At 39.4% G+C, this 12,758-nt stretch overlaps 3 protein-coding genes and 1 non-coding gene across 4 annotated transcripts; all 4 read left to right on the forward strand.

The window, feature by feature from the left end:
* Positions 1 to 2,753: 2,753 nt before the first annotated feature.
* On the forward strand, positions 2,754 to 6,056 carry LOC103979797 (GTP-binding protein At2g22870). Its single transcript, XM_009396014.3, has 4 exons — positions 2,754 to 3,327; positions 3,595 to 3,664; positions 5,305 to 5,467; positions 5,568 to 6,056. Exons 1-4 carry the CDS (start codon positions 2,850 to 2,852, stop codon positions 5,787 to 5,789), a joined length of 933 nt encoding a protein of 310 aa, XP_009394289.2. The 5' UTR covers positions 2,754 to 2,849; the 3' UTR covers positions 5,790 to 6,056.
* Positions 6,057 to 6,408: 352 nt separating this feature from the next.
* On the forward strand, positions 6,409 to 9,131 carry LOC135632321 (uncharacterized). Its single transcript, XM_065140791.1, has 3 exons — positions 6,409 to 6,669; positions 8,522 to 8,582; positions 8,656 to 9,131. The coding sequence occupies exons 1-3, from the start codon at positions 6,565 to 6,567 to the stop codon at positions 8,898 to 8,900; spliced, it is 411 nt and encodes a 136-aa protein (XP_064996863.1). The 5' UTR covers positions 6,409 to 6,564; the 3' UTR covers positions 8,901 to 9,131.
* A 669-nt stretch (positions 9,132 to 9,800) lies between these two features.
* Positions 9,801 to 9,872, forward strand: TRNAD-GUC (transfer RNA aspartic acid (anticodon GUC)). Its single transcript has one exon. It is a non-coding gene; the product is annotated as a tRNA-Asp (tRNA).
* Positions 9,873 to 9,921: 49 nt separating this feature from the next.
* Positions 9,922 to 12,758, forward strand: LOC103979795 (uncharacterized). The gene is made up of 7 exons (XM_009396012.3): positions 9,922 to 10,075; positions 10,157 to 10,253; positions 10,342 to 10,480; positions 10,568 to 10,650; positions 11,990 to 12,124; positions 12,212 to 12,316; positions 12,459 to 12,758. The coding sequence occupies exons 1-7, from the start codon at positions 9,987 to 9,989 to the stop codon at positions 12,591 to 12,593; spliced, it is 783 nt and encodes a 260-aa protein (XP_009394287.2). The 5' UTR covers positions 9,922 to 9,986; the 3' UTR covers positions 12,594 to 12,758.

Below are 12,758 nucleotides of genomic sequence, written 5' to 3' on the forward strand. Positions count from 1 at the left end.
GTGTGTGTGTGTGTGAAAGCAATATTAATAACTAAAGCAAAGGATATGTCAAAGATTATTATTAATTTAATTAATTTCTCGAAATAATTTCTTGAATATTTATTGTGACCTTTACCTAATAATCATTTATCATACTATAAAAAAAAACCCTCATGTGTATTCTTAAAAAAATAATATATTAATTAAATCATTCGAGTTTTTACTAACCTAAGTATACCCTTTTATAAGATTTCAATCTAAATCTTTCAACCTCCTGACACCTCGACGATTAGTGCAGCGGAAAACTTTCGACGATTAAAACTACGTTTGTACGTTAAAATCCGATTTCGACGTAAAAGTCATTTCGTGCAATAATAACTTTGAAAGCTTACGGAAACATATTTGAAGTAAAGTAAGGAAGGCAGTTTGCAGTTAAGATAGAAGTCAGAATGTAAGCGCAAACTGAAATATGATGTTCGTACGATAAAACCGATTTCCGTCTTAACGCCGATTCGAAAAATACTTAACTAAGAAACACATTTGTAAATGAGCAGAAGGCAGTAAGCTACTGAGGAGGTTTGTAGTAAAGATAAGATGCTCAAAGTAAATGCAAACCAGAGAAGACGAGAGTTTATAGTGGTTCGATCAATCGTGACCTACATCCACTCCTCTGATTCCTCTTATGTCGAGGCCACTGGCATCCACTAATGATCTTCCTTTACTATGCGAAGATCAATCTCCTTCTTACACCCCTCTTCTCCTTTTACCGGGTTTAGGAGGCAACTCCTACAAGCACTCACTCTCCTCTCTTAAACAGAATTCTAACACTTAAGCTAGAGGAGGGAAATTCTAGAGATTGCAGTAGCGTTTTCTCTCTTTTAATCTCTCTGTGCTTATGTTTTTTACCCAGGGATGGGAGGGGTATTTATAGGCTCCAAACTAATTTGAATTCCGAGCTCAAAACTATCATCTTCCGGAATTCCGGGGTCTGGTGGTTGCACCACATAGCAGAGCTCGGAGACTGAGCCTCTGGGCGGTGCCATCGCTTGTCAGGGACGGTTGCACCACTTAGTAGAGCTCGGAGACTAAGCCTTTGGGCGGTGCCACCGCTTGACAGGGGTGGTTGCACCACCCAGTCTCACTCGGAGACTGAGCCCTGGATGTGCCACCGCCTGTCAGGGACGGTTGCACCGCCCAGTCTCGCTTGGAGACTGAGCCCAGGCGGTGCCACCGCCCAGCTTTCCTGGGAGACCCTCTCCTGGGCGGAGCCACCGTCGACCCTGGCGGTGCCACCGCCTAGTAAGAATTATGGTCTGAATGGGTTGGTCCATTCGGCCTAATTTAGGTCTATCAAGGGTCCAATTGCTCCTAGATTAAGTTAATGAGATCGCCTCCCATTCCTAACTTAATCTACATGCTAACTACGACAATTCTTAAGACATTTACTACAGCTTGCTCTAGTGCGTCAATTGCTTCTTCCGGCGAACTTCCGACGAACCTTCGACGATGCTCCGACGGACTTCCGGCAAACTCCTGGACTTGCGACGATCCACTTGGCGAGTTCCGACGAGCTTCTTTTGGCAAGCTCCTGGACTTCTCGGATTTGTTCCCGCAGAACCTCCGACGATCGTCTTTCTATCGAACTCTCGAACTCCCAACGTGATTATAGTCTTGATTCTAGCGCAACTCCTGCTGCATGTCTTACATCCATCGTAGTTAATCCTGCATATGTAAAACAAAACTTTGATCGAGACAATTATTCCTAAGCAATTAACCAAGTTGTCCGGCATGTCATTGGTCCCTCGACGCTTCGTCCGATTCTTCGACGCATCGTCCTCTCTTGCAGCCTATTGCCCAATCGACCAGTTGACTCCGTAACTCCGATATCCTTGGCGCAATACCCACTCTTTTTGGCCCGATGCCCGAGTCCACGACCCGAAGCCTTCTGTCAATACGTCAACTGATCCATCGGCCTGACGTCCAATCTTCTGATATGTTCCTCCGGCACAACATGATTTTTCCTTCTTTAATTGTCTCATCCTGATCGAAGCATCCTGCGTCACTCAAAACGCAGATTAAGACATAAACACAATTATCAATTTGTTTCATTGTCAAAATACGAGATTCAATGCTGTGTATTTATAAGGGAAAATAGTTACATTTGTTTGAACTTTCTTTGGTGACTAAATTTTTTATCTTGCTCATATATCCTTCAAAAAAAAAAATGTTCCAAACATATCCCTTCTAAACTAGAAATGTTAATAATTATTCCTCTATATTTATCTATAGTCAATTAATTGGTGGAAACAATAAAGGGTAATTTGGGTATATAAATTCTAAAATTTTTCAAAATCATTTGTAATTTAGTTGATAGTGCTTAGCATGTATTTATTGTATTTTAAGATGAGTGGCATACATATAAAAAAAATACTATTTGATAATTAAATGACCTGCTTTTCTTTTAGAGCTCAATTTTTTTTTTGTTAAGACATCATAGTAATTAATACATTATTGCATAAGTGACAAGTTTGGAATTCATGTTTGATATAATAAAATATTATAATTAATCTTTTTAACTCAATTTTTGTGTTTATATATATATATATATATATATATATATATATATATATATATATATATATATATATTACAAAGATTTATAGGATATGAGAGTTTTCTCTAGTCCTTTGTACTACATTTGCAATATGATTGGTAAAAGTTAACATTGAGCGAGGCACGTGTGAATTCAATACATATATGAGACGACGCGTCTTCTTGCCACGGTGCCTGCATTTGTAGATGGATGAGTAGTGGAATTGGACTCGCTATTTCAGCAAACACCTAAACTGCAGCGTCCAGCCCCAACAGATATGATACTCCGCCACCATCGCCTCTTAAACCTCCACATGCTCTCCACTCCTCCCATCGCTCCGTCTCTCGCCGCGGTCTCCTTCCGCCGCCCGCTCTCCCTTGCCGCACATACGACGCCCGGAACCGGCTCTCCTCCTCCTCCGCCTCCTTCACCTCATCCCGTCAAGCCCTCCTTGGCCTCCAATGTGGCGGGCGCGGACTTGGTGAGGACCGCACTCTTCGTGCCGCCGGGGGTGGCGCGGGAGGAGGTGACGCCGGATATGTTGCTACCGGGTTCCAACATCGTGGTCGGGCCCTACGCTGGTCACGCGCAGATCAAGCAGGTGGAGTTCGTGAAAAGCAGCGCCCGGGCGCGCGACTGCCCCAAGGATAACCGCCCCGAGTTCGCCATCCTCGGCAGGTCCAACGTCGGCAAGTCCTCCCTCATCAATGCCCTCGTCCGTAAGAAGGAGTTCGCCCTCACTTCCAAGAAGCCAGGTCGGACCCTTATGCTCCTGTCCTTGTTCCTCGCTTAAAAAGTTCATTTCTTGTGCTGCTCTGAGGGTCTGCGCTAAGCTGCAAACTCTAAGATTTTTGCCTAAGGGATATCGAATTCCCAAATTGTCTTAGAAAAGCACATATGGCCAATTTTTTGTTTGTCTTCAATTTGTAACTGTATTGTGGTTGTGCTTTTAGTATCATTACGAGCTCCTGAGTTTGGAATCAATTGTTAGTGCAGATATTATGTGAACTTTCTTTCTGCAGGGAAGACGCAACTTATAAATCACTTTCTGGTCAACAAAAGCTGGTACATCGTCGATCTGCCCGGCTATGGGTACGCATTCCCTTCGCTCTGTATTATGTGTGCTAGCTGTTTGCTTGGTTTCCTTGGCGATTGATTCATGTAATGACCAAGGATTTTCCTTTCTGCTATAACTTATAGATAGATATATGTTATAAACTCCCCAATGAGATTCTGGTTGTGCAACAGAGTCATGCTTTCTTGGCAAATTATATGTGTAAAAAGGTGTGCCAAAATGGTCATTACTTGATTCTTTGACAATCTTCTATGTGGTACCTTGCGTTGATTTTTGGTCTTGCCAACTAAGTTCCTTATGCTTATAAATATATTATTTCTCCGTCAGACAATTCTTTGGAACATATGCTCTCTGAAATCCTTAATTGAAATGAATTTGATGCTCATTCACAATCATACATAATTTTCCCATGGAAAATTTCTTATGAGCTTATTGTTTGTTTGATACATAATGGATGACAGTTTTTGTAAAATGCCTCTGAGATAATCTTAAAATTTGTGAAATATGAGAATTCACTAGAAAATTATTAGTCTGCTGTCTGCAATGATCTATATTATTTCTTAGTTACATATTTTTACTTATTGTTGTTCACTTCCTTTTAATGAGTAACTAATTTTTCAGATATAGATGGGAGCTCTGCTATCAAATATATGTGTTCTCTATGAAGTCATTTATATTCCTTACTGAATTTTTTGCACTATGTATTCTCTAACAAATATGAAAATTCAAAGAAGCTACTATGCATTTTGGTGTACAACTTGATATACCTAAAAATATGCTGTGTAAAATGATTGAATGTCAGCAAGAAAGGAAAAACTATCTTTCTGCTTGAATATCTTTGCAAATATGAATTAGTGATGGCTTGGGGATTGTATTAGACTTTTTACAAAATTTTTGGGAGTACTTTTGGTCAAGGTTTATGCATGGCACAAATTGATAATTAACTAGCATACACAATAGATGCAAAGAGCCTAGCTTTTGATGGTTCTACACTGATCAAGATGCAGCTTTAGGTGCAAAGAGCCTAGCCTTTTAAAGTTTGCAAACAATTCAAATGCAGCTCCTTTTTCTTTTCAAGTCTTTGACATGACAAATTAATTTAATGAATGGCATGATTTCTAAGCCTATGACATTCACAAAAGGTTTTTCTTTCAATTTGTTGTGGTAATATTAATAATTTGTGAACATAAATGTATCACTTCTGATTTAATTTGTTTGAAATATCTTTGACAAGATTTTATGACAAATTTGTCACCTAGAAGCAAATTAGTCCCAATAAATATTCAGCAAAGGCTTGTCTTTCAGTTCAAAAGATTGAACTTGAGTGCCACATCTAAATGGCCAATGGACATTACTGTGATGCCATGTTACTTGTGTTGAAGAGAGTATTTGTCTTAAGCATGAACTTCTTGGACAGACAAAATTTCATTTACTCTTTGTTCTTTCTATGACTGTTGGTATCATTTTCTGTAGTTGACTTGGAAATGTCTTAATGTATATAATTTGGAAAGCAATTCAAAATAAAACATGAATTTCTGATGGTGTTCTATGTTGAACTCTACCCTACTCATCCTCTAAGCAGATTATAATGTTTCAAATCTGCATGCATGTCTTTTTATTTCAGCTGCTGATTTCGCAACTGCCTTCTTGCTTATAGGTTTGCAAATGCTTCTCAGTCTGCTCGAACAGATTGGTCTTCATTTACCAAGGGTTACTTTCTAAACCGTGATACCTTGGTTGCTGTCTTGCTTCTTGTTGATGCCAGTATTCCACCTCAGCAGATAGATCTTGACTGTGCTAACTGGCTCGGCCGTAACAATGTAAGCCTATCCTAGTTTCCTATCTTTACCTTTCATCATTGTTTTCATTTTCTATGATCACCGACTCCATTGCTCTTGTCCTCTATATGTAATGTTTTAGATTGGCATGACTTTTGTGTTCACCAAGTGTGACAAGATAAAGGGTGGTAAAGGAAAGCGATCTGATGATAACATCAAGCATTTCCAAGATCTTATCAGTAAGTACTACAAGGAGCCTCCACCATGGATCATGACTAGCAGTGTTACTGGCCTTGGTCGAGATGAGCTTCTTCTTCATATGTCGCAGCTAAGGAATTACTGGGACAACGATGAGGTAGTTTGAAACCCAAAAGCCTCGACAAAGACAGTTGGGAGTTGTACTATATTTGTCAAACCTCTGTTTACCTGAGTTGTCATGCGGAATGTGATTGCAGCTCATGGGATGAAAGTTAAGCTATGTGCTTCCTTTCCTAACCTGGATTGCAGTTCATGTTTTCGTCAATTGGTTCATAGATATATGTTGACTTGTAAAGATCTAAATGTATTATTACTGTTAACTTGGATTCAAGTATTTTGAAAAGCATATTGATAGATTAGTTATCTCATCAAATTGGATCATGATATGTTTGTGCATTTTGGATAACAAAGCTGATGGATTAATTATCTCATCAAATCGGATTATGATATGATGTGTTTGAATTATTATAGTTAAAAGTTATATTTGAATTCAAAAGTTATGTGTTGACATCCTCAAGGCAAATATATATATATATATATATATATATATATGACGTCATTGCTATTAGATTCTGTGTCGGTAGAGGGGTTTCATGCAAATACGGCAAGGGTATTTACTAATAAACCCATTGCCACATAAATACCCCCTCACGCCTCTCCTTACGACGCCCTCTTTCTTGACGCAGCGGATTCGCTGTCCTCCACCGCCGACGTTGTCCGCCGGGGTTCGCTCCTCCTTGTGTCGCCGTGATTCCGAATCCTTGAACGGTTATCCCCTTTCCCTTACCTCTCTGCTTCGTAGGAGGGAATGAAGCGTGGTTAAGTTGCGATCTATACGTTGGGGCGGGTCGCAAAGGAATCTCGAAGAATCCACCGATTCGATGGAGGACTCTAAAGGAGAGAAGCGGAAGAGGTTTCACCAGGCGCTCCTCAATCTCTACCATCCGCCTTCGCCACCGCGGTCGCCGCCTCCCCCATCGCCTCAGGTAATCTCTCCGCCTTCCCTCCTCCTTTCCCTTCTTTCTTCTTCAATACTTGGATGCCTGTTGCCTAACCGGTCTCTAATTTGAGGTGTTGTTAACATAAATCTTATTTAGGTTGCTGTCGATTTGCTAGCAGAAGCAGATTTGTGATTATTTTTTCTGACTAGGATGGTTTAGCAAAACCCCATTTATCACGGTCGATTAAAGAATGAGGGAAGTAACAACAAATGTCTCTATCTTGAACCTTTCTCGGAATTGATTTCTGGGTAGTTTGATTCGTGGATAATTAGAATGTGGAATCTTGAGACTGGGAAACAATTTTTTTTGGAGTTTGGGTGTCAGAATTTTAGTAACCTATCTACCTAGCAATTAATATATCCATAAATAATATGTTTTTGCTAATTTGATAAGTGGATTGTTGGATTGGAAATTTGAAATAGGCCAAAGGGAACAGAGTACATTTCTATGTTTTTAATAATAATTACCATCAAGCTTATAGAAAAAGATGAAGCTTGAAGTAAATACAAGCTAGCAGATAACACATTTTTATTACTAAAAAGTCTTATAAATATTTAGTTATTTGATCAACATCTTGTAACCGTTGTGTGCTTGTTCATTGAATGTTATGATGACTCAGAACTACAACAATTCTTAGATCCCATGTGTTTGGATTGTTGAAACTCTGGTTCTTTTAACCTGTGTTTCAAAGGCTTCAGTTGTTGAATGTGGACTCAGTGAAATATGGAAGTCAAGTTTCCTGTGGCTTGCACAAATTCTGTGTACTTGAGTTGACCATTTTGATCCAGGTTAGATTGTATGCAGAGTTACATGACGTCTATAAGATAAGGGTCAATTGGCATGAAAAGTTTTAAGACTGACTTCAAATCAGTTTATTCTGGATTTATCTTTCAAGTGCATAAAGTGCAGCCATGGTGCTTTTTCCTAGAGTTTTTGGAACTTGATTTTCAATTCTCTAGCCAATCAGGTTCCAGTATTTCAGAAACTCAACTTCCTATGTTGCGTGCTTCCAAGTAGTCAAGTGACTAAAACTATTCACATTTGATTGAGTTTCATTTGTCTATTTACTTCCAGGCAACCAAACCTGCCATAAAATTAACTTGTCTTCCATTTTTAATCACTGAAGAATGCAGCTATAGGAGTTTGAGGAAGAAAGGCTTAGGATGAAGACCTATCTACACAGAATATTGTGGGTTTAGGGCACATGGAATATTGTGTTTTAATCATCTTGCAGCAGTTTATGTGTAACGAAGACCTGTCTACTTATTATTCAAATTATATGAACAAAGAAAATGACTCATATGGTAACACATTGGTTGTATGCATGCTGACTTGTGATAGAGCATCGAAATTGCCTTAGACAATAGCACTCTGTGGTGGAAGTGAGAATCTCGAAATAGTATATAATGATAGATGGTTCACAATATTTTTGTGCAAGGATAAGTTTTGGAGATATTTCATTCATAAGTGCTTGGTTAGGCAGTGTAAGCACTGTGATTGTGAACATTTCAAGATACCATCTATGAACTAAATGGTGCATACCGTAGATTGAACACAGTCTTACAAAGGCAGATTGTATACAGTATCGACAAGGCTTCCTTTTGTGGTTTTCTTGGCCCTTCTATTAATCTTCCTAATTTGAAATGCCAATCATAAATTTGTTAGGACATTTTCTTGGAGTCGTGATATTTTTTTATGGTCTATGGAACTTGATTCATCAGCTTATTAGTGTCTTTTGTTTCTGCAACTAGGCAACACAACTAGGTATATATATCTTCACATTCATCTCTGAATCATTTTTCTTACAAAGTTATTCTAATTGTAAGATCTATGGCAGTTAACCAAGGAGGAACTTGTTGCTATGGTTTGCGGGGATATGGCTCCAGATTTGGATCAAGGTATATATAAATGGTAGATTACAATTTGTACAATGGTATCATGTTCTGTTCGTTGATCTCATTATTCTTGCAGGAGATGAATATGATGATGGAAGTGAACTGGGTTGTACAAGTGACGTGGAATCAAAAAAGCTCACAAGGGCTCAAAGAAAGAGAATAAGGAAAAGAAAACTAAAGGAAGCAGCATCAGTTAGAAGAAAGATCATCGGACCTTTGTTGCCTTCTAGCGACCAAGATCTAAACAAACCATCTAAAAAACCATCACATGAAAATTTACCTGAATCTAGACAAGATTCTGCAGAGCATCTATCATGTTAGGTAAACTTGTTATACTGGTAGATTTTCCTTGGACTAGTAGCATAGACTAGTTTTGTATGGATGCAATACCATTTGAAAAGATTGAGCAGTTGGATTCTGTAGCCGATCTTTATTACATACACAAGTGACTAACTAGTAGTTGCTGCATCTGAATTTGATTCTTCGGTCCCACATATTTATGTATCTCTCTCCTAGTTCAATAATACATGTTATCTGTCTGCTCTTTTAGCATGTTCATCTGTCTTTTCTGTTTCAGGTTAGGTCAGTTATTATGAGCTCAATGCACAAGGTATTAGGCTTGTTTTGTACTATTATATTTAGGGGTGGTTCCTACTCAATTTTCAGTGATTGCTGATATTTTAGAAAAATAATTTTATCCAGACCATTCTCCACCATACACACTCCCCATTTGACTCAGTTCTCCATTAGTAACTTGAGTAGACATCCCCATGAGCCTCTACTAGTCCTTCAGGTTCAAGCCTTTTTTTTTCCTTCTCTAAATTTCCATTTAGAGATTGTGTTCAGCAATACTGAAAATTGTTTGGATTGATTAGTTCTAAGTGGACATGCTGAATTTAGTTAAGAATCTTTTGGAGCAGCTACACATGTTGATGCTATCTATTAGATATATCACAGGCAATGTTGGAAGGAAACCATGGTCCATGGTCACTTGAGTTCTTCTCCATGTGGACTGCTCTTGATTCATAACACCTGCAGCCATAAAGATGCATCCTCTACTCTGTTTTCTGTGAGATCTCCATCAGTGGATACAATTAACATACATCCCTACATCGGTAAAACCATGTTGCCTACGATGGATAAAAGCCCAGGATATTAAATCTGCACGTCATACTATTATTAGAATATAATATATGTACAAGTGACTCGTAGGGCAATTGAGTCGTTGTAGTATAGTGGTGAGTATTCCCGCCTGTCACGCGGGTGACCCGGGTTCGATCCCCGGCAACGGCGTTTCAATTATTTTTTGGCACACATCTAACTTTCTGGTCTGGGCTTAGCCCACTATTTTTTGTTGAACGCTGCCATGTGTTCAGGGTTCGGCATCGTTAGGGCTCGAAGCGTCCGATGGCCGACGTGAGATCAGAGACGGAGAGCAACAGCCCCTTGGACGTTGCCCCGCGCACGGCCGCCGCCTATCTCGATCCCCACTACTGGTCCGCTCACTAAATCTATCCCACTATCTGTTTTTCCATCTCGCCTCTCAGAAATCTTTGCGTCGTTGCTGTTACTACAAGGGATGAGAGGTTCGCCGCCGAAGACCACTACGAGTGGTTCAAAGATTACTCCCACTTCCAACACCTCCTCCGCCCCTTCCTCAGCCCATCCCACTCGGTTATTTCTCGTTTCGTCTCTCCTTGTGTTCCGAATCATACATGCGCCCAAAGTAATGCGTGTTTCCTTTTCCTTTAAATGTTGGTAGGTACTGGAGATTGGGTGCGGGAACTCGCGGCTCTGCGAGGAGCTGCGCAGGGATGGCGTTGCCGACATCACCTGCGTCGACATCTCCCCCGTCGCTGTCGAAAGGATGCAGAACCGCTTGCGGGACATTGGGCTTGAAGGTGCTGATTTCACCTTGATTTTGTTGTGTTTGTGGAAATGTCGATGTCGATGGCCTAATCGTTGCGGTTGGTTTTCTCGTTCTGCAGGCATCAAGGTGGTTCAGGCCGACATGCTAGACATGCCTTTTGGTGGGGAATCCTTTGATGTCGTGATCGAGAAAGGCACCATGGTAAAAGGCCTACTGTGTTCTTTCAATGTCTATTGATGTTGTGCATCTTATGGACCTCCAGATTGTATCTGGATTAGGTTATCTGCTTAGCGAGCGAAACATTATTGCTCTTTTTTTTCCTGCCTGTTTAAGTGGTGGTATTTCGTACCTTAGTGAACATGCTTGCTTTGTCACTGAGATATGTTAAGTTGAGGGAGATATGTGAAAAGGATACTGCTTAAGGGTTCTAGACGTAGCAGTGTCTACACGAATATGTTCTGCTTTTACAATAAGTTCAATTTTCTAGTGATGGAGATCATGAATTTGCCATACACTTGTGTGTTAGCGAGTTAACGATGGATGATTTGAAGCAATAGTGCTGTACCTGAATGCCACCAGTAGGTCATATAGTTCTTCGCAAAGAAATTTACAACCATGAATTTTGTAGCGTCACGACTGAAACAGTTTGTGTTTTAGGTTCACTCACTATATAACCATATCTATAGGTTCTGGGTTTAAATTAATTGATGCGAAGTAGCATTATCTTTGAAGGTACTATTCAAAAGTATCTGTTGCATATGAAGTTATGACATCAACATTGGTCATAGTCTGTCACATTGCTGTACTGGGATGAGGTGATAAAAGCCTCTGTATTTCTAGCAGCAAAGGGATCAGATGGTTTTGTTTATAAAGAAAATTTATGTAAATCCTAATAGTACTGTAGCACTGGAAATTTGGTCTAAATGGAAGGTAAATTTCTTCTGTGTTACAACTGGTTATGGCCAACAATACTCACCTCAAGCATGGTATATATAAGGATACCATGATGAAGCAAATGACAGAAAATTTATGACCACATATAACTGCAAGGTTGTCCCTTTTTCATGCAGCTCTTTTAGAAGAAGAGAATTGCACTCTTTGTGAAAATATAATGGTTTTATTGATACAAGGGCATCGTACTTTTTCACTAGTTTGAGAACTCTATTATTTTTTAAATTGGTTTTAGATCAAGAACTCTGTTGATCATTTTAAATTGTTTGGTTTTTTGATTTTCTAGCTGCACAACACTATTAATTCACTGTCACCAACAGTTGGACTGTATACAAATCTTTTATTAGGTCCATTTTTTTACCTGCTAGTTGTAGACTAGATTTGCATCTTCATCCAATTTTTTATATACTCGTTTCTGGGATATTTCTATGTTCTAGCTTTGGTTTGAGCATTGCAATGAACAGTGAAAAGTTTGTATCTTCAAGCTTAATTGAGTAATAAGATGGCCTATCGATTTTGTCATTGCTATCTGATGTTCCTATGGTAATTATGTGTATTAATCTGCTGTAGCAAAACATCCTTTTAAAAGGATGTATTGTTTGTGGACAGTGGTGATCCATGGAAACCCCGGCCTGCAACGGTAGATAAGGTGATGAAAATGCTTCAAGGTGTTCACAAGGTTCTGAAACCAGAAGGCACTTTTATTTCAATCTCATTTGGACAGGTAATGGACCGAACAGCACATTCTCTTGTGATTGTGCATTTCCCTTTTGCCTTTTCTCATATTGGTTGGCTCTGGAACTCCTTGCAGCCACACTTCAGACGGCCACTATTTGAAGGCCAAGGTTTTACCTGGTCTGTTGATTGGAAAACCTTTGGGGAAGGATTCCATTATTTTTTCTATACTCTTAAGAAGGTTTGTTAACACAATGATGCATCTTCTTTTTCATACATCTAAAGCTTGCTTTAGCTCTCTTCTCTATCTAAACAGCATTTACCTCAAACATGAGGTCTCGCATGTTGCTTCCCATGATATTATTAGTTTCTTTATTTTCCAGGGAAGGAGGATGTCAGACAACAAGGAGTGTGGAAGTGAGAGACCAAGTATGCCATCTATTAGTTTGTTACACGAAGAGCTGGAAGATGAGAATTATATATTTCGAACCACAATATGCGAGGAGCTAGAAACATAGGCTACTTTTTTTTTTATTGTGGGAAAAACATAGGCTTCTTTGTTCACAAATTGAAAGATAGTTTAAGTGGCTATCGAAATGTGACTTAGCAGAACTGAAGTTTAGTCTGCAGACTGTATGAATGGGGAAGATACTAATCCAAATATCACCCAAAGCATTCGAGGA

Source organism: Musa acuminata, chromosome BXJ3-3 (assembly GCF_036884655.1).
Source record: "Musa acuminata AAA Group cultivar baxijiao chromosome BXJ3-3, Cavendish_Baxijiao_AAA, whole genome shotgun sequence".
Lineage (NCBI taxonomy): Eukaryota > Viridiplantae > Streptophyta > Magnoliopsida > Zingiberales > Musaceae > Musa > Musa acuminata.